The 20,007-nt window shown below is 46.9% G+C and overlaps 1 protein-coding gene across 2 annotated transcripts; it reads left to right on the top strand.

The window, feature by feature from the left end:
- Positions 1-1,580: 1,580 nt before the first annotated feature.
- P2RX6 (purinergic receptor P2X 6) lies at positions 1,581-19,455 on the top strand. 2 transcript variants are annotated; one of them, XM_083590318.1, is made up of 12 exons: positions 1,582-2,208; positions 4,160-4,310; positions 4,664-4,735; positions 6,627-6,702; positions 8,406-8,499; positions 9,248-9,328; positions 10,645-10,786; positions 14,022-14,131; positions 15,142-15,235; positions 16,549-16,614; positions 16,801-16,878; positions 19,234-19,455. In XM_083590318.1, exons 1-12 carry the CDS (start codon positions 1,781-1,783, stop codon positions 19,321-19,323), a joined length of 1,482 nt encoding a protein of 493 aa, XP_083446444.1. In that variant the 5' UTR covers positions 1,582-1,780; the 3' UTR covers positions 19,324-19,455. The 2 variants fall into 2 exon arrangements, with proteins under 2 accessions (XP_083446445.1, XP_083446444.1); XM_083590319.1 differs by lacking the exon at positions 9,248-9,328 and having other exon boundaries at positions 1,581-2,208.
- The last annotated feature ends 552 nt before the right edge of the window (positions 19,456-20,007 follow it).

The raw sequence follows: 20,007 nt of genomic DNA on the forward strand, positions 1-20,007 counted from the left end.
GGGGTTACAAAGCAATGTTGTTTTATTATTATTTTATTTATTTTTTATTTATTTTATTTATTGAATTTATATACCGCCCTATACCCTGGGGGTCTCAGAGCGGTTCACAGAATAAAATCAAGATCTAAAACCACAAAATGCCTAATAAACATAAAAACAACAACCCAATAGGCCACCCCCCATGTATAATATTACTGTGAAGATGTTTGCAATAAAGGGAAATAAATATTCTCATTACATTTCATGCGCCAGGATGCCCCAGCCCCCCGAAATCCAAATACCAGGAAAAGTGCTGCATTTTAATTTGTGATGATATTTCCTATTTTATTTTGCTGTAATGGTCTTTAAAATGAAATTTAAAAAACATGCACCCGCTGAGAAATCCAGGGGCAGCTTGGAAGTCTGTCCCAACCAGAGAGAACAAACCCAAACAGTCTTTGGTTGATAATTACGTGTAGATAGAGTATTTTGTAGAAAAGTAGCCTTTGGGGGCAGTACCAATGACTGCAAGTTAGAAGAAAGGAGATTCCGACTGAAGTTCAGGAAGAACTTTCTGATGGTAAGATCTGTTTGACAGTGGGACAGACTCAGTGCCGGATTTACGTACTGTATAAGCTAAACAAGCTATAGTTTAGGGCCCCACTCTCTTGGGGGCCCCAAAAAAATTAAAGGGGAAAAAACCTGGATATACATTTCCAAAATATAAGATAAAAAACAAATAAAATAAAACATACATACAGCAACAGTGTTTTGTGTTGTGTAGGCTCCTGTGATGTAAGTAAGGGCCTGCTAGCCTGCTCCCTAAAATACCACTGGTTGGCTCATTTCTATATATAGGGTGCCTACATTCTGCATGGTTGCATGGCAACATGTGCAAAGTGTTTTAGATACCTATTAGGTCCATAAATTACCATATAGCATACATTCAACACAAAAAACAGCGACAATTTGTTGTTGACAAAGGACAGCTGGACATATAAAGGCCCCCATTACCTTCAGTAGCTAAGGGCCTCATCAAACCTAAATCCAGCCATGGACGGACTGCCTCAGAAAGTGGTGGACTCTCCTTCATTGGAAGTTTTTAAGCAAAGGTTGGATGCTTTAGTTGAGATTCCTGCATTGCAGGGGGTTGGACTAGATGACCCCTGGATCCCTTCCAGCTCTGCAGTTCTGATTCCAGTTAGCTAATAATAATAATAATAATAATAATAATAATTTTTATTTATACCCCACCCATCTGGCTGGGTTTCCCCAGCCACTCTGGGCAGCTTTCAACACAATATTAAAATACAGTAATGCATCAAACATTAAAAGCTTCCCTAAAGAGGGCTGCCTTCAGATGTCATCTAAAAGTTTGGTAGTTATTTTTCTCTTTGACATCTGGTGGAAGGGCATTCCACAGGGCAGGTGCCACTACCGAGAAGGCCCTCTGCCTGGTTCCCTGTAACTTGGCTTCACGGAGTGAGGGAACCGCCAGAAGGCCCTTGGAGCTGGACCTCAGTGTCCAGGCAGAACGATGGGGGAGGAGACGCTCCTTCAGATATACTGGGCCGAGGCCATTTAGGGCTTTAAAGGTCAGGACCAGCACTTTGAATTGTGCTCGGAAACGTACTGGGAGCCAATGTAGGTCTTTCAAGACCAGTGTTATGTGGTCTCGGCGGCCGCTCCCAGTCAACAGTCTTGCTGCCGCATTCTGGATTAGTTGTAGTTTCCGGGTCACCTTCAAAGGTAGCCCCACGTAGAGCGCATTGCAGTAGTCCAAGCGAGAGATAACCAGAGCATGTACCACTCTGGCGAGACAGTCTGCGGGCAGGAGACAACAGCGTACCAGGAGACAACAGCCACATCCTTGTTGACCCTCCTTTCCAATTTTAGCAGCCCATTAGGAGGCCAGCTTTATTCTACCCTCCCCACCTTGCTGCTTTGGAAGATGCTGACACAGATCCTCACATCTTTGGCGTTTTCTGAAAAGTTGCCTCTTTGCCTGCTCTTCTCCACCTGGGCAGCAGGCCAGGAGGATGTGGCGTCCTCCGTCAGCTTCTGCTGCCGGGATTTCACAGCCAGCCAGCCGGCCATGGGGGATTCCTGGAGCCATTCCTGCTTCGGCTTTCTGGATTATAAGACAGAGAAGTTTGCGCTCACCAGGAATAGGAAGGTCGGAGTCTTGCACCGTCTGATCCAGCTGGGGATCGTGGGCTACATCCTCGGGTAAGAGCTGCGGAAGCAGCGAGACGGGTGTTGAGAAGCCTTCGAAATCGCAAGTCACTGACATTTCTGGGACGTTGCTGGTGAGATGGTGAATTGCTGCATTGGGTGGATTTACGGTCCTCAAGCCTGACTTCTGGCTGTCTTTTTTAAGTGCCCTAGAAGCAGCCTCTTTTGCAGAAGGAACTGCAGTCATGCAGGGATCCAGCTTCCTCACACATCTCACTTATGCCTGGGGTTGCCACATTCCTCCAGCTAGCCCTGCTCCTCTGCCTTTTAACGCCGACGTCGGAGTTTTTGCCCAAATGAATCACGGAGGTGAAAGCAGGTAGATTGCTCACAATCCCCAATTCGCTGAATGGGAAGCAACACACAGTCTTCTCCACCCTTGAACTTTGGAACTCCCTGCCTATTGACATAAGGCAGGCACCTTCTCTGTACTGTATTCTTTTCAATGTCTGCTATAAAAAAAAAAATCCTGTTTAGACAAGCTGACCCAGGTGCTTAGAAAGCTGGTGAAAGTTTCAATTTGCTTTTAGTCTTTTGTTATTTTAACTTTTTGGAAATCTTATTATTCTTAGTGATAATTTTATTGTTTTATCTTTTTTATAAACCTCTTTGAGGGTTTTTTTTACAATCAAGCAGTGTATAAATGTTATGAAATGAGTAAATAATTTTATTTATTTATTTCATAACATTCATATACCCTGGACTGTCCAACAAAACCAAACCTCAAAGCAGTTTTTGGACTCAGGCTGGGTACACACCATACATTTAACGCCTCCCTCTCTCGCCCCCAAGCATATTGGGAACTGCAGTTTACCCATCCCAGCGCTACAATTCCCAACACCCTCAACAAACTACAGCTCCCAGGGTCTTTTAGGGTTGGGCTTTAAGTGCATGGCATGAATGTGTGCTGCCTTCAGCTTGCATGAGCCTCTGCCAGCACAGCCAGCGCTGAGTGAAGATGGCAACCCCAGTCCAAAACAACTGTGAGGCACCGAGTTCAAGAAAGGCTGCAAAGGGAAATAGTTCCGGGCTTAATAATAATAATTTTATTATTTATACCCCGCCCATCCGGCTGATATGAGTTATTGCAATCGTGCATGCTGAGGCTCAGGGATGGGGGCCACATGACTGAGGGCCACATGAAAGTGGTGGGCAGGGCCAGAGGTGAAAGTGGGTGGAGCAACGAATGCAAATTTCCCCTTTTCCCAGTAGGTTAGTTTCAACACACACTTGTGCAGCTCTCACGACCTTCCTCCTAAACAAGGGGCATGATCAGTGTTCAAGACAGGCAAAACACACTCAAGGGATGGATCTACACACAGGGGGGAAATGCTATAAAGAAGTCAGAAATTAAATTGTTATAACAAAAGGAAAAAAACCGCTATAGAAAATCGCATAGAATTTTTTGCTCTCTGGCACCATCTGGTGTTGCATGTTTATAATGCATTCAAGATGCTGTTTTCTGACTAACGTAGCAGAGTCCAAGCAGTGCATGAGTCAGGGCTGGGGAGAGATGTGGCTGGGGAGACTTTCGAGGGCCAGATAGAGAGGAGTGGAGGGCCACATTCATTCCCGGGGTTCCCTGCTGCAGAGGACCTTAATGAACAGGCAGGCTCAAATCCATGCTTATTTATGGTATTGTAAAGTTGGAAAAGGCCTTCAAAAGGGCAGACTCCTTTGTACACATAGTCGAACACTAAATAACAGTCTAATCTCTGAAGGGATGAAAATGAGTAAGGTTGAGGAGCTTCTTGGTCAGGGTGTTCCACTGCAGGGGTGCCACCACAGAAAAAGGCCCCGCTCCTTGCACCCATCTGGAAATGCTGAGGCAATTGTAGCAGATGATCTCCAAGGGTGGGGCAACATATCTGGAGCATGGAAGGAGGGTTCTTTTAAGTGTGCATGTTAAGCATCTTGGATCCCTGTTCTTTCTGCTGCCTCACAGGTGGGTGTTTCTAGCCAAAAAGGGCTACCAGGAGAAAGATACTGACCCTCACATCTCAGTGATCACCAAACTGAAAGGGATTTCGGTCACACGCATCCAAGAGCTTGGGGACCGAATCTGGGATGTGGCAGATTACGTGAAACCCCCTCAGGTATCCTTTCTTTGGCCTTGTGGCCACAAAAGAATTACCCACCTGGATCAGGCCATATGAAAAATTGAGACGGAGAAGTTTGTGGTAGTAATACTACTCCTAGGAGTAAAGTTACAAAAAGTAGTAAAGTAGTGGTAAAGTTACTAATACTGGCAAAGTTGTGTTGTTTATTTATTTTAAATCTTTTATACACCACTTTGTTTCTTAAAAATTCAGCAGTGTACCATATAAGAACAAACAAGAGCATTAAACCAAAAATAAAACCAATAAGATGCATATCAAAACAAATAATATGGGGCATTAAAAAAACAACAACCAACAACTGAATGTACGTGTTTTGAAACATTTCATAGGGGGAAAACGTGTTCTTTGTGGTGACCAATTTCATTGCTACTCCGAAGCAAGTGCAAGGATCATGTCCAGAGGTACGTCGCTGGCTTTTATTTATCGGTAATTTTTTGCTTCCTCTACAGTTGCTGGAGGCAGGAACCTTTCGGAGCCAAGTACGACTGGTGGGTGGGGCCAGAGGCAAAAGTGGGTGGAGCAACAAATGTAAATTTTACTATTGTACAACAAATTGGTGCCAGTGCAGAGGTAACATGCAAGGCAGAGATCACATCCGATGCCGTTCTCTATCCAGGCAAGCAAGGGTTCAAGGACACACCCCAGCCCCTTTAAAAGATATGGGAACTAGATTAATACACAAATAGAAAAATTATTAGAATTGGCACACAAATTCTTCCCAAGGATTGGACTAGAATTTGGGAATCACAACCCTTAAAATCTGTTAAGTTGTGGGTGAACATATCAGACGGCACAGCGATTCTTCAAACTGCTCTTGTTTATTCACAGGCCAGAACAGAACTGAACTGAAGGGTTCAGCCAGCCTACTTATATAGAGCTCCACTAGAACGCAACAGTAACCATTTTCTGTAACTATCCAATCACTGAATGTCACTTTCAATCCCTTATTTGCATATGTGGACCTGAGTGAAAACTATCTACAGTATCCCCCTGCTGGCCCAGGGTGAAAACTTCAGTTTTCTTGCAGAAAACTCATTGAAACTCATTGAAATTACTACACAGGTAGTATTGCACTCCTTTGCAAATGTCAAAAAGATCATTTAATTGTTGGAGGGCTTGCAGTAATTGGAAGGGACACCGAGGGTCATCTAGTCCAACCCCAGGCAATTCAGGAATCTTAGCTAGATCATACATGATTTTACTTGGACTTTGTTATTTTAACCCATGTGCAACCGTACTCATTCTGTGTCCCTATTTTACAGTTTTGTTTTTCATCTTTTGATCCTCATCAGTTATTATAATTGTCCTCTCTGCTTTATATACAGTATTAAACGAAATGAAAACAAACCTTTATTGTTTTTAAAAAAGGACATGTCCCAGCTAGGCTAAAACTCTTGAGGAGAGTGCAAGGCAGGGCCTGGGAGAGACGCGGCCTGGAAGGGGTTGTGTGGCTTCGGGAGGGCCAGATAGAGAGTTCTGGGGGCCACATTCAGTCTGGAGCTCCCCCACCCCTGCTGTGCAGTTTGACCTCTCTGCCCAAGCCCCGGAGAAGCACCTCTCAACCATTCGCCTGCTCTCAGCCCAAATCATAGACCAGATTGCATCATTGTAGGCATCACAGAGCCTAGGGCTTGTCGATCAGAAGGTCGGCGGTTCGAATCCCTGCAACGGGGTGAGCTCCCGTTGCTCGGTCCCAGCTCCTGCCAACCTAGCAGTTCGAAAGCACGTCAAAGTGCCAAGTAGATAAATAGGTACCACTGCAGCGGAAAGGTAAACGGCGTTTCCGTGCGCTGCTCTGGTTCGCCAGAAGCAGCTTAGTCATGCTGGTCACATGACTGTCTGCGGACAAACGCCGGCTCCCTCAGCCTGTAAAGCAAGATGAGCGCTGCAACCCCAGAGTCATCCACAACTGGACTTAACAGTCAGGGTCTGTTACCTTTAGGCATCACAGCAGCTTATTCTGTGTCGGTTCAGGTAATCCAACATCAGGCATCCCCAAACTCGGCCATCCAGCTGTTTTGGGACTACAACTCCCATCATCCCTAGCTAACAGGACCAGTGGTCAGGGATGATGGGAATTGTAGTCCCAAAATAGCTGGCAGGCCGAGTTTCGGGATACCTGTCAACATCATCGCAGCAGCAAGGGGCCGGCCAAGTTGCCCTGAGACCCTGTATCAGGTCTGTGGGTGCCCCTTCCCGCTAGAGCTTTATAAAGGCATGCCAAGTGGACCCTCTCACAGGGGACCCCTGCAGATGCTTTTCCTTCTCAACAACTGTCTTCCCCTCCTCCAGCATCCTTCCATCCCTGATGGGAATTGCAGGAGAGATGAGGACTGTTCACCAGGACAGCCGGTGGTCCACGGAAACGGTAAGGAGGTCTGTTTCAGTCCTGGTCCCTACCCGCTGCTCTCCGCATCACCCACATCTGAAGCCGAATTTAGCACCAGTTTCTCAGCGGTTACAGCTTGCAAGGCTCTCTCTTGCAGCCTTCCCCAACCAACAGCAGGGGGAGCCATTTTCCGTTTCACCTCAGGCTGCAAAATGTACTGGGCCGGCCCTGCCAATGGAAGTTGCAATCCGTGAATATCTGAAGGGCACCGGGTTGGGGAAAGCTTCCCTCTTGTTTTTACATTTCTCCTTCGCATCCTTCCCTCCATTCCCCAAAAGCAGCCAGCCGTGCCACAAGTTACAAAAACCGCTGGATTTCTTACTAGCAGCCTTGTTAGCTGTTGTTGCTGAAGGATTCCAAACCACCGATGCCAATTGGAAATCAGTGCAGTTTATGTTGGGGATAATATAGACAGAAATTCCCAGGTGTCAAAAAAGGCTATTTATGTATGCCACTACTGTAGCCCGGGGACGCGGGTGGCGCTGTGGGTAAAACCTCAGCGCCTAGGACTTGCCGATTGCATGGTCGGCGGTTTGAATCCCCGTGGCGGGGTGCGCTCCCGTCGTTTGGTCCCAGCGCCTGCCAACCTAGCAGTTCGAAAGCACCCCCGGGTGCAAGTAGATAAATAGGGACCGCTTACCAGGGGGAAGGTAAACGGCGTTCCGTGTGCTGCGCTGGCTCGCCAGATGCAGCTTGTCACGCTGGCCGCGTGACCCGGAAGTGTCTGCGGACAGTGCTGGCTCCCGGCCTATAGAGTGAGATGAGCGCACAACGCTAGAGTCTGGCAAGACTGGCCCGTACGGGCAGGGGTACCTTTACTGCGGCCCGTGTTTTGTTAGCCCAGAAATGGAAAGCGAGCAAGGTCCCGACTAAAGAAGAATGGCAACTTAAATTGATGAAATATGCACAGCTTGTGGACCTAACATATAGAACAGGAGAACAAGAAGAACATAAGGTTTAAAGAAGATTGGAAAATGTTTATTGATTATATGGGGGAAATTATGTACACTTGAAAACGTTGGCAAGCATTAAGATAAATTCAACAGTGTAAATAAGTTTTGATGGATGTAATAATGGAATATTGAATGGTTTAGTTTATGTAAAATATGCAGGGATTTATGTTATGCAAAATGAATCACGGAAAGAGAAGAAGTCATTGATATTTTAAGGTTGTTTAAACAAATATTCTAAAATGTAAAACAGAAAATTTAATACAATTTTGTCGGAAAAGGAAATCAGTGCAGTTTGGAAAAGTTCAGTCAGCTACCTTGATTTAAACAGCACCCAGTTGTATCTCAGGAACCAGCAGGCAAAATTTGGCCACATTATTCCAAGAGGTGTCGAAATGCATAGCGAATATTTTCTAAAACATATAGCAGATGAAGCCACCTCATACTGAATTAAACCATTTGCCCATCTAGCTCAGGATTATCTGAGCTTTTCGGGGTCTAATGGGCAAATACGTCAATCTCAGTATCTCTCAGTTTCTGCTTTTCCCAATTTCATTTATTTAACAGCATGCACATACAGCTTGAGGGGCAGAAAACCTCTAAGTGGTTTCCAAAACTATAGGCTAAAGCAATACTTTACATGGGGGAGTTGGGCTGCAGTGCACCTTGAAAGGAATAAAGGGCTTCGGTAAAAAGAAGACATAACTGATATGTGGTTTGGTTCTCTTGCAGGAGTAAAAACAGGGAAGTGTGTCCCGTTTGATGCATCCCATAATACCTGTGAGATCTATGGGTGGTGTCCGGTGGAAAACAAGACCTTGTCCAGGTATGCAAGTTGTCCTCTTTGATCCTGTTTCAACGGCTACCTGTATCTCCATCCCACGAACCCACCGCAAGTCAGTCAGACATCTTCAGCTGGGGAACAGGTAGTAGCTGCTAACAAAAGAAGAAATTTGGTTGGGAGAGATGGCCCTTCCCACAAGGTGTATTGCTGGTCAAATAGGCACTGCAGGGTTTTTTCCAGATGATACCAAAAGCCTTGAGAACCTGTTTAGCCAGAGGGAAAAGTAAGGCAACTACATCACACTTGGTACCAACTCCTCTTTCAAACCACCTTCAAGGGTGGGGGGAATTAACACTATTTTTGGTCTCCAAGAGAGAACTTTGCCCAAATTATTAAAAAAACCACACCAAATTAAATACTTGTTTAGCTAAGCCTAACAAATATGTAGGCTGGTGCCATTGTTTTTAGCTAATCTTTGATTTTAATTACTTTTTGAATGTTTTAGATAGCTGCTTTTAACTGTTTTATTTATTTATTCGTTCTTTTCTAAACTGTTTTGAGGGTTTTTTTTCTATTTCTTACAACCAAGCAACATATAAATGCCATGATGTATATATAAGTAAATAAAAAATCAGCCACCACGTATTATCAGACATCCACCAGAAACTTCAATTTCTCATGGAAAAGTAGTTTAACTTATTCCTCAACAGCCTACAGGTTGTAAAAACCAAATGGTCCCGTTCCTTCCATGAATGCGTTCATAGGCCCACCTATTCTGTTTTCCACTTAGGAAACCACTCTTGGCTGAAGCGGAGAATTTCACTCTCTTTATTAAAAACACTGTCAACTTTACCAGGTTTAACTTCTCCAGGTAAGGGCTGAGATCTTTAAAGCAGGGTGGGGACGGTTTTCACAGAGGGTTTGGGATACTGTTTGCAAACAGGAGTGTCAGTCATGGCACCAACACACAGCCCACTGTTGACACAGGTTAGATAGGTTGTGCAGGTTTCTGTATGGTCTAGAAACTCTGCAAAGTTTGTAACAGTGCCACAAAATATCTCTTCAGGTTCTTGCTTTTGGGGGATGTTATTGTTTTATATTGTATTGCAGATGTTTTTGTTTTTTTATTTATACTTTTCAAGTTTATATATTTCAATAATTTTACAATCATTTTAATATATCAAAGTTTGACTTCCTTCCCCCTCCTTCTGCGGTTCCTTAAATTTATTTTTTAATATCTTCTGCATATCCAAATTCATTTAATTTGCTCATTTAATTATCTACATTAAATATATACTCTCTGGAAACTGCAGGTTATTACAATAATCCTGCCAATGTTTTTATCTGTTTGTAATTTATCTGTAAATATTCAACAAACCATTTCTGTTCCTTTATAATAAAAAAAAAGTTTATCTTGATTTCGTATTCTTCCGGTAAGTTTCACCATTTCTGCATTTTCCATACGTTTTTGTATCCATTCTTCCTTTGCTGGGACTTCTGCTTCTTTCCATTTTGGAGTGAGTAGCATTCTTGCTGCTGTAGTAGCATACATAAATTAATTTCTATACCATTTAAGTAGTTCTGTCACTATAATTCCCAGTTTTGTGCACTATATGATATGGCAGCATATTCATGGGGTGTGTCTCCGTGCGCACGGTATTTGCTGTTTTTGTCATCTGTTTGGTGACTATTTTAGTATTAGGTAAAGGGACCCCTGACCATTAGAGGTCCAGTCGTGGCCAATTCTGGGGTTGTGGCGCTCATCTCGCTTTATTGGCCGAGGGAGCCGGCGTAAAGCTTCCGGGTCATGTGGCCAGCATGACTAAACCGCTTCTGGTGAACCAGAGCAGCGCACAGAAACGCCGTTTACCTTCCCGCCGGAGCGGTACCTATTTATCTACTTGCACTTTGACGTGCTTTCGAGCTGCTAGGTTGGCAGGAGCAGGGACTGAGCAACGGGAGCTCACCCCGTCGCGGGGATTCAAACCGCCGACCTTCTGATTGGCAAGTCCTAGGCTCTGTGGTTTAACCCACGGCGCCACCTGTGTCCCTATTTTAGCATTAAGTGGCATATAAATAAAGGAAACAATTCAATTGCAAATAAAGGTGCCACCAAGGCACTTTCTCCCAAGCTGCTATTACAACAGATTTCCCAAAGACATTAATTTTTCTCATGCTTTCGTTCAGGACAAACACGCTGAAGACGACGGATGGCTCTTACTTCAAGGGATGTCGATATGATGCCGTGGATGACCCTTATTGCCCCGTTTTTCGCATTCGTGACATGGTGGAGGCAGCTGGGGAGAGCTTTGAGGAGATGGCTCACCAGGTAGGTCTCCCCTTTTGCTTCAGCCACCCATCCCACAAATGCAAGCGTGGAGGGCCAGGGCTCTTTGGGAACTGCTTCCCTCCCAGGAAAAGTCCATTAACTCCAGGTCAGATTAACCTTAGAAAGGGAGTGAGGTGGCTTATGGGAAACGGATGAAGTCCCATCCAGCAGTGTTTCTGCCACTGCCGTAGCAGAGCGATTCAGCATCTGCTTTGCATACAGAACATCCCATGTCCAGCCCCTGGGAGCATCTCCAGGTAGGAACACCTCCTGCCTAAAACTCCGGAGAGCTGCTGCCAGTCAGTGTAGACAATACTGAGCTAGATGGACCAACAGTCTGATGCAGCATAAGGCAGCAAAAAAAAGTTAATGCCATTCTAGGCTGCCTCAACAGAAGTATAGTGTCCAGGTCAAGGAAAGTCTTACTCTTAGCATATGGTTACCAGATTTTTTTTTCCAATAAATCCGGGGACATTTTTTTTGGGGAAGCTGAGTAGCAACAGGGAGTCAGTAGTGGGGATGGTGAGGCAAAAGACCCTGGGCCCAAGCACACATGCATATTGTATAAAGGTGCAAAGCCCTTCTTTCGCACCCTGTGAAACAAATGCACAGACTGTAAGGATATCAGGATATACTCAAGAGCAATCAGGCAAATGCCTCCCTGGTCGGCTGTAAAGGCTCGTTATTGGTGCCAAAAACCCTTCACCACGCAGAGCGCCACTACTCCATGGCTGGCTCATTCACTGGCAGAATCTGTGAGTGGGCAGTCCTTAAACCTTCCCCAGCAGAGTAGTTTCTTGACGCCCAATCTGCGCCTCCCCTCTCGGCGCGGAAGCCTACTGCGCAAGGAGGGCGTGGGCAACGGAGGACCTCTCTCCTCCCCGCTTTGCCCAGGCAAGGTGTCCTGGCACCACCTCGCCTCCTCCGAGCCCTGAAGCTCCTCTCCGTTGGAGGCGTGGTTACTCTCCCCCGCTGAGGAGGTGCTGCTTCCCACGGTCTTTTGGGGCTCTCTGTAATCCATCCAGCTTTTCCCCTCTCGTCCCTGAGCTGATGGCAGTTCTCTGACACAGACTTTTTAAAAAATTGTGCAATGGCCACCCGCTCGCAACTCCCAAACCTCTCCTGATCAGTCAAAACAAAGGGGGAAGGGGGCAGGAGATTTGTACCGCTGGATGCCCCCGGTTCCCCTTTGGCAGTGGTGGCGGTAGCGGCAGTGAGCAGCCCAGAGCACAAGACACATCATATGGGGACTTCCAGCGAGGGAAAATGGTGGGCGCCACAGTAGCGAGCAGCGAGCAGCTCCTGAAGCCAGCCAGAGCCAACTGTGCTACCAGACTGGCTCCGTGCTGCTGAGGCTGCCACTGCCACATTTCCCAGGGACAGATTTGCAAATCTGGGGACATTCCAGGGACAGAATTTGTCCGGGGACAGATTTGCAAATCCGGGGACTGTCCCTGGGAGCTGGGGACATCTGGTAACCCTTTGTTTTTGTTTAGTCGTTTAGTCGTGTCCGACTCTTCGTGACCCCATGGACCAGAGCACGCCAGGCACTCCTGTCTTCCACTGCCTCCCGCAGTTTGGTCAAACTCATGCTGGTAGCTTCGAGAACACTATCCAACCATCTCGTCCTCTGTCATTCCCCTTCTCCTTGTGCCCTCCATCTTTCCCAGCATCAGGGTCTTTTCCAGGGAGTCTTCTCTTCTCATGAGGTGGCCAAAGTATTGGAGCCTCAGCTTCAGGATCTGTCCTTCCAGTGAGCACTCAGGGCTAATTTCCTTAAGAATGGAGAGGTTTGATCTTCATTGCAGTCCATGGGACTCTCAAGAGTCTCCTCCAGCACTATAATTCAAAAGCATCAATTATTTGGCGATCAGCCTTCTTTATGGTCCAGCTCTCACTTCCATACATCTCTACTGGGAAAACCATAGCTTTTACTATACGGACCTTTGTTGGCAAGGTGACGTCTCTAACCCTATTTTAGCACTATTCTGCCTTGGTCAGACCACACCTGGAGTACTGTGACCAGTTCTGGGCGCCACAATTTACGAAGGATATTGACAAGCTGGAACATGTGCCACCGAGATGATTAAGGGTCTGGAAACCAAACCTTAAAAGGAACGGTTGAGGGAATTGGGTATGTTTAGCCTGGGGGGAAAGGAGTCTGAGACTTGGTATGATAGCCATGTTCAACTATCTAAAGGGCTGTCACATAGAAGATGGAGCAAGCTTATTTTTCTCCTGCTCCAACGGCTTCAAGTTACAAGAATAGAGATTCCGACTAAACATCAGGAAGAACTTTCTAATGGTGAGATCTGTTTGACCTCCTCAGAAGGTGGTGAACTCTCTTTCATTGGAGGTTTTTAAGCAGAGGCTGGATGGCCATTTGTGATGGATGCTTTAGTCGAAATTCTTCCATTGCAGAGGGTTGGGCGAGATGATCCTCAAGTTCCCTTCCAACTCTACAATTCTATGATTGCTATAAAAAAAAGAGAATTAGAGAGCTTGCAGCACCTGCATTTTTGGTTCTTTAAAGCACATGGCTTCCTCCATAGAATCCTGGGAACTGTAGTTTGTTAAGTGTGCTGGCAATGGTAGCTCTGTGAGGCATAAACTACAGTTCCCAGGATTCTTTGGGGGAAGTATGAAATATATGTTGCAGATGTGACCTTCATCTCGGAACAGTGTGGGAAGGGGAGCCGCTGAAGCCACGTTTCAGGTCCACAAATAACAACACTTTGGAGGTCCCAAGCCTCAAGGAGGTTAGATTGGTTTCATCTAGGACCAGGGCCTTTTCAGCACTGGCCCCAACATGGTGGAACGCTCTGTCACAAGAGACTAGGGCCCTGCAGGACTTGACATCTTTCCGCAGGGCCTGCAAGACAGAGCTGTTCCACCTGGCCTTTGGTTTGGACTCGGTCTGATCGTTATGTTTCCCTCCCCTTTTGGTCTTCATTTATCAGCTACTTTAAAATGAGGCTGCATTTTAAATTGCATTTTAACCTGTATTTTAAATTGGTGTTTTTTTTCCTTTTCCTCCCCCCCCCTCTTTTCCCCCTATTATGTTTTCACTGTGATTTTATTGGTGTTAGCCACCCTGAGCCCAGCTCTGGCTGGGAAGGGCGGGGTATAAATAAAAGTTGTTGTTGTTGTTGTTGTTTGCTCAATACTAATAGATCCCAGTGCCCTCTGTTCATCTCCCCCATTAATATTGTGGCATTCGGTGGATCCCACACAGGGGGGCGCTATCGGCCTGCGGATCGACTGGGATTGTGACTTAGACCAGCCTCCTTCGAGATGCAGGCCCTGCTATTCCTTCACTCTGCTGGAAAAGAAATTCAACTTCAGGTGGGCACAGCAGCAGGCAGGAGGGTGCAAAGTAAGCAGTGCGCAAGCCAGCCATTCTGTCTTAAGTAGGGATGCGGGGCAGGGGGAGGATTCAATTCTGCTTGCATTTAAAGGCGAACCCGCCCAATTCACGCTTATTGAAACAGTACGTGAAACAAAACACAGCAACCCTTCGGAATCTACACTTCTCTGAATTTTGCAATGCCGAGAAATGTGCAGAAAAATGTATATTTTAGCAACAACAACAACAAAAAACGCAAATGCACCAGGGGAAACTTCTTCCCAATAATTTGTATATCGGGGAAAACTGCATATGTATTGGGAAAGAGCTGCACTAAAAAACTGAGGCTCAGTGGTTTAGACCACAGCGCCACCTGCGCTTCTATACCTTCCTATTCACACAAGCCTTTGGAATCTGAAGCGCAGGTGATGCTGTCAGGGAAAACGGTGTTTTAATAGCTGGTTCCGCATGTGTTTTGATGTATTTTGATGGTTGTTTTTAGCTAGTTCATTGCTATCACTTTGCATTTCGTTATGTTGCTTTTAAGCCAACTTGCACCCCAACTTGGCAGAAAGGAGGGATATGAATATAATTAAAAACTAAATAAATAATATGAGAGGTCAGGCACTCCTCGCAGTATCTTGAACCCAAGTCGTCAAGGGCCCTGCCGGTCGATACAAGAACCTCAAACGTGGTCCAATAGCATGTGGACCAAGCCACAGCTTTTGCAAGTACAGTGGTACCTCGGGTTACATACACTTCAGGTTACATACGCTTCAGGTTACAGGCTCCGCTAACCCAGAAATAGTACCTCGGGTTAAGAACTTTGCTTCAGGATGAGAACACAAATCGTGCAGCGGTGGCACAGCGGCAGCAGGAGGCCCCATTAGCTAAAGTGGTGCTTCAGGTTAAGAACAGTTTCAGGTTAAGAACGGACCTCTGGAACGAATTAAGTTCTTAACCCGCGGTACCACTGTACACTGCTCATCTGGCTGCTTTCTTTCTTCAGAACCGCCTCCTATTATCGGGACCCCCTGAACCGGCAGTCTCGGAGCCTGTTGAAACTCTATGGTATCCGCTTTGACATTTCGGTCCACGGCCAGGTAAGGACCTCTGAGGCCCCATGTGCAGCGGATCCCTAGGGGAGGAGGTGCTCTGTAGAGATCCCATTCATTGCCCCCCAAGTGTTAGAAACAGAGATATGAAAGCTAGGAGCTAAAGGGCACCTTAAACTGAGGTTACGGGTGCAACAATGGAATGTCTAGGTGAGCTTTTTTAATAACAAGAATACAAAGCTGAAAATGAGTGAACTGCAGCTAAAATATTACCGTATTTTTCGCCCCATAGGACGCACTGGCCCATAGGACGCATCAAGTTTTTTGGGGGGGAAATAAAGGAAAAAAAATTTATTTCCCCCCCAGGCGCTTGTGGTGCCGGCAGCGGGGAGAAGCGCTCTTCTCCCCGCAGCCCGCCTTCAGACGAGGTCCGGGGACAGCGGGAAGACGCGCTGCGCCTTCCCGCTGTCCCTGGAGCTTGCGGGGCAGGCAGCGGGGAGAAGCGCTCTTCTCCCTGCCGCCTGCCCTCAGACCAGGTCCGGGGATAGCGGGGAGACGCGCTGCGCCTCCCAGCTGTCCCTGGAGCTTGCGGGGCAGGCAGCGGGGAGAAGCGCTCTTCTCCCCGCCGCCCGCCTTCAGACCAGGTCCGGGGACAGCGGGGAGACGCGCTGCGCCTCCCCACTGTCCCCGGAGCTTGCGGGGCAGGCAGCGGGGAGAAGCGCTCTTCTCCCCGCCGTCAGCCTCCAAACCACTTCGGGAGACAGCGGGATGGCGGCGTTCTGCCTCCCTCTGTCCCCCGACCTTGTGGGGCTGGCGCTGGGGCTCTCCCCTCTCACTCTGCAGGCTTCAGCGAAAGCCTGCATTCGCCCTATAGGACGCACACACATTTCCCCTTCATTTTTGGAGGGGAAAAAGTGCGTCCTATAGAGCGAAAAATACGGTATGTTCATTTTTCACACGGTCTAGACCTTCCCCTGCCCACCCCCTAATATTCTGTTGCGCCACAGGCAGAAAGGTGGGGGGAAGCTTATATTCCCAATTATTTGTGCCTTTTATTTACCACAGAAGCTCAGTGCACCATGGCCTGACTTAGTAGGTGACAGCTTTTTATATAATGCAGCAGAAATCCCTAACTCACCAAGTATTTGAGGCCCGTCAGCTACCCTCACCTGGTTTGGCCGGCCAGTCGAAGCCGTTCCCAGGATGTGGTTTATGTCGCGTGCTGACAGCTTCTAAGAGCCACAGATGAGTGCAGGATGGGGATGAAAGACAGACAAAAAACCCCAGAAGGAGTGCAACATGTGTCTCCCAACAGAGTTACTACCCCTCCCCTAATACCCTACACTCTTTTTATTACTCAGGCTGGGAAGTTCAGCATCATTCCCACCACTGTCAACTTGGGAACAGGAGCTGCCTTCCTTGGAGCTGTAAGTATGACCGGTAGAGTAAAAAAGGCCCTTTTGGACTACAACTCCCGTCAGCCCCGGGCACTGCAGCTGTACGATGCCCCAGGGGCTGATGGGAGTTGTAGATCCAAACAAACAGAGAGCGCCATGTTGGCCAAGGCTGGTCTGGATGCTGAATGATGTCATACTGGACTCTTGCCATCCTAGGCTGCCGTGGTTTGCGACCTCGTCCTGCTGTACCTCGATACGAAAGCCGAATTTTATCGGAGCGAGAAATACGAGGAGGTAACAGCGATCGGATGTGGGCTGATCTGGCCTCTTGCTTTGTTTATGTGGATGCGGCTGCCTTTGAAGTCCCTCTCTCTCCACCATGCCCTTTGCTGTAAACATTGCTTTGCTGCTGCCTTGCCTGCATGCTCCGGTTCCGTCCCATTTAGCACTCGCTGTCACACCCCATCGTCCCGCTGTGGGGAATCGCAACCTCAGCAGCCCCTCGTTCTCCCTGGGGACTGGCAGTGACTGGTCAGGGATCTTGAGAGGGATTGTGTGTCTGAAGGTGTCTGGCTCCCCAAGCCTTTACTTGGTCGAAACCACTGAGGTCGAAACCACTGAGCCTCTTGGGCTTGCTGATCAGAAGGTCAGCAGTTCGAATCCCCGCGACGGGGTGAGCTCCCGTTGCTCTGTCCCGGCTCCTGCCAACCTAGCAGTTCGAAAGCATACCAGTGCAAGTAGATAAATAGGTACTGCTGCGGCGGGAAGGTAAACGGGGTTTCTGTGCGCTTTGGTTTCCATCATGTTGTTACATTGTGCTAGAAACAGTTTAGTCCTGCTGGCCACATGACCTGGAAAGCGGTCTGTGGACAAACGTCGGCTCCTTCAGCCTGAAAGCGAGATGAGTGCTACAACCCCACAGTTACCTTTGACTGGACTCAACCGTCCAGGGATCCTTTACCTTTACCTTTTACCTGGTAAAAGCAGGCTTTTCTGCAAATAATAATAATAATAATAATAATAATAATAATAATAATAATAATAATATATTTGTACCTCACCCATCTGGCTGGGTTTCCCCAGCCACTCTGGGCGGCTTCCAACAGAATATTAAAATACAATAATCTATTAAACGTTAAAAGCTTCCCTAAACAGGGCTGCCTTCAGATGTCTTCTGAAAGTCTGGTAGTTGTTTTCCTCTTTGACATCTGATGGGAGGGCGTTCCACAGGGCGGGTGCCACTACCGAGAAGGCCCTCTGCCTCGTTCCCTGTAACACAGCCCTCAGATCGTGAGGGCATATTAAAAGTAAAAGAACACAAGGAGAGCCTGCTGGATCAGGCCAATGGCCCCTTTAGTCCAGCATCCTGTTCTCACAGTGGCCAACCAGACGCCTCCATGGGAAATCCACAAGCAGGATTTGAGCAGAAGAGCTCTCTCTCCCCTGCTGTTTCCAGCAACTGGCATTCAGAAGCATTGCTGCCTCTAGCCACACAGTGCCTCCACTGAGCCATTGATAGCCTGATCTCCCATGCATTTGTGTAATCACGCTTAAAAGCCATCCAAGTTGGAGGTCCTTACGGGAGACAGTTCCACAGTTTAACCTGTTCTGTGTGGTGTAGTGGTTAAGAGCGGTGGACTCGTAATCTGGTGAAACGGGTTCGCTTCCCCGCTCCTCCACATGCAGCTGCTGGGTGACCTTGGGCCAGTCACAATTCTCTGAAGTCTCTCAGCCCCACTCACCTCACAGAGTGTTTGTTCTGGGGGGAGGAAGGGAAAGGAGAATGTTAGCCGCTTTGAGACTCCTTAAGGCAGTGGTGTCCAAACTTTTTTCAAAGAGGGCCAGATTTGACGAAGTGAAGGGCCGTGGGGGCTGACCAAAGGGCCAACCAAAGTTGTTGAGCTTCTTTTAGGATTGAAGTTGTTGAGATTTGGGGGGGGGGGTTTACCCCAGGAAATAAACTGCCACAGAGGCTAGTTTAAACCGACCAGAGGGCCGGATTAGGCCCCCGAAATGGACTATGGTCATGCCTGCCTCAAGGAGAGTGAAAGGCGGGATATCAAGTACAAACTCTTCTTCTTCTTTTTCATAATAATATTTATTATTTTCAATACATAAACATAACACAAGAAAAAGTTAACAGTAATAAAGGAAAAAGAATGAAACGGAAAAAAAGAAAAAGACCAAAGAATATAAAACATAAAATACAACAAATCACCACATAAACTAAAACTTAATTAATTAATTAAAATCCATCTTCATAAACATATTATTTGACTTCCTCAAATCTCTTCCATCTGAGTTTCTTAGTAGTTATGTATAGCAGTTTCCAATATCATTATTTCATAAAACCATATCACAGTCCAAACTCTTCTTCTTCTTCTCTGTCCCAAATCGTCCAATCTTCATTGGCTCTCCATGAGTTCTGGTGTTCGGAGAGAGGGAAAAAACTTTTCTCTATCTGCTGTCTCCCTGCCAAGCATGCTTTGGTCCCCTTCTATCATGTCTCGTGTGCCTTTTCTCTAAACTAAAAAGTCCCAAACACTGCAACCTTTCTTTATTCCCCTTCTTCATTTTGCTTGCCCTTTTCTGAACCTTTTCTAATGCCCACAGTATCTTTCTAATGTGTTCCCTGTTCTACTTTTCCAGGCAAAGCCACCGAAAACCAAAGTTGACGCAGCCACACTAGCCCTACAGACCACGGGCAAGAAATCTCAGGAGAGACCTATTGTGGGATAGATGCTCAAGCAGACGGGCAAGATCTCTCCTCCCTGCTTTGGATGCATTTGGCCCTCCAGGAAACTGAGACTTTGGTGTCCAACTGGTGTATCTCTTTAAAACAGACTCCTCCAACCAGGTGTTTTGGACTACAACTCCCATCAGCCCATGGCTGTGCTGTCTGGGGTTGATGGGAATTGTAGTCCAAAACAGCAACACAGAGGTAGAAAGCCCCAGGGCAGCCTTTCCCAAATAGATGCCTTGCAGAGGTTTTGGACTACAATACCCAACAACCCTGGGAGTTGTAGTTTGGGGAGGGCTGGTATAAAGGGTCTCTGATACCAGGGTGTGGGAAGCCCATCAACCCCACCCCTCTCTCTTCCTCTCTTCCTCTCTCAGATATAGAGATTCCACTTGGAATAATTCTCAGCCACACTTCTGTCGAGGGAATCGAAACCTCCCCACATTAGTTTATCTTCCTGCTTCTGCCTAAAGATCACTTTTAGATGAAACCTGCTTTTTTCACCCTTTGCTACGGGGCTTGCAGGTTTTCTTTACTTACTTGGGGAACTTGTGCATTTTCTTGGCGTTTATTTAATAAATTTATAGCCCACCACGCCTCCCTGAAAAGGTGCTCAGCGTACATACGACGAGAAGGTCCCTGCATTGCAGCGGGTTGGACTAGATGACCCTCGGCGCCCTTTC

The sequence above is a fragment of the Podarcis filfolensis genome (assembly GCF_964270895.1).
Source record: "Podarcis filfolensis genome assembly, chromosome: 16".
In the NCBI taxonomy this organism is placed as follows: domain Eukaryota; kingdom Metazoa; phylum Chordata; class Lepidosauria; order Squamata; family Lacertidae; genus Podarcis; species Podarcis filfolensis.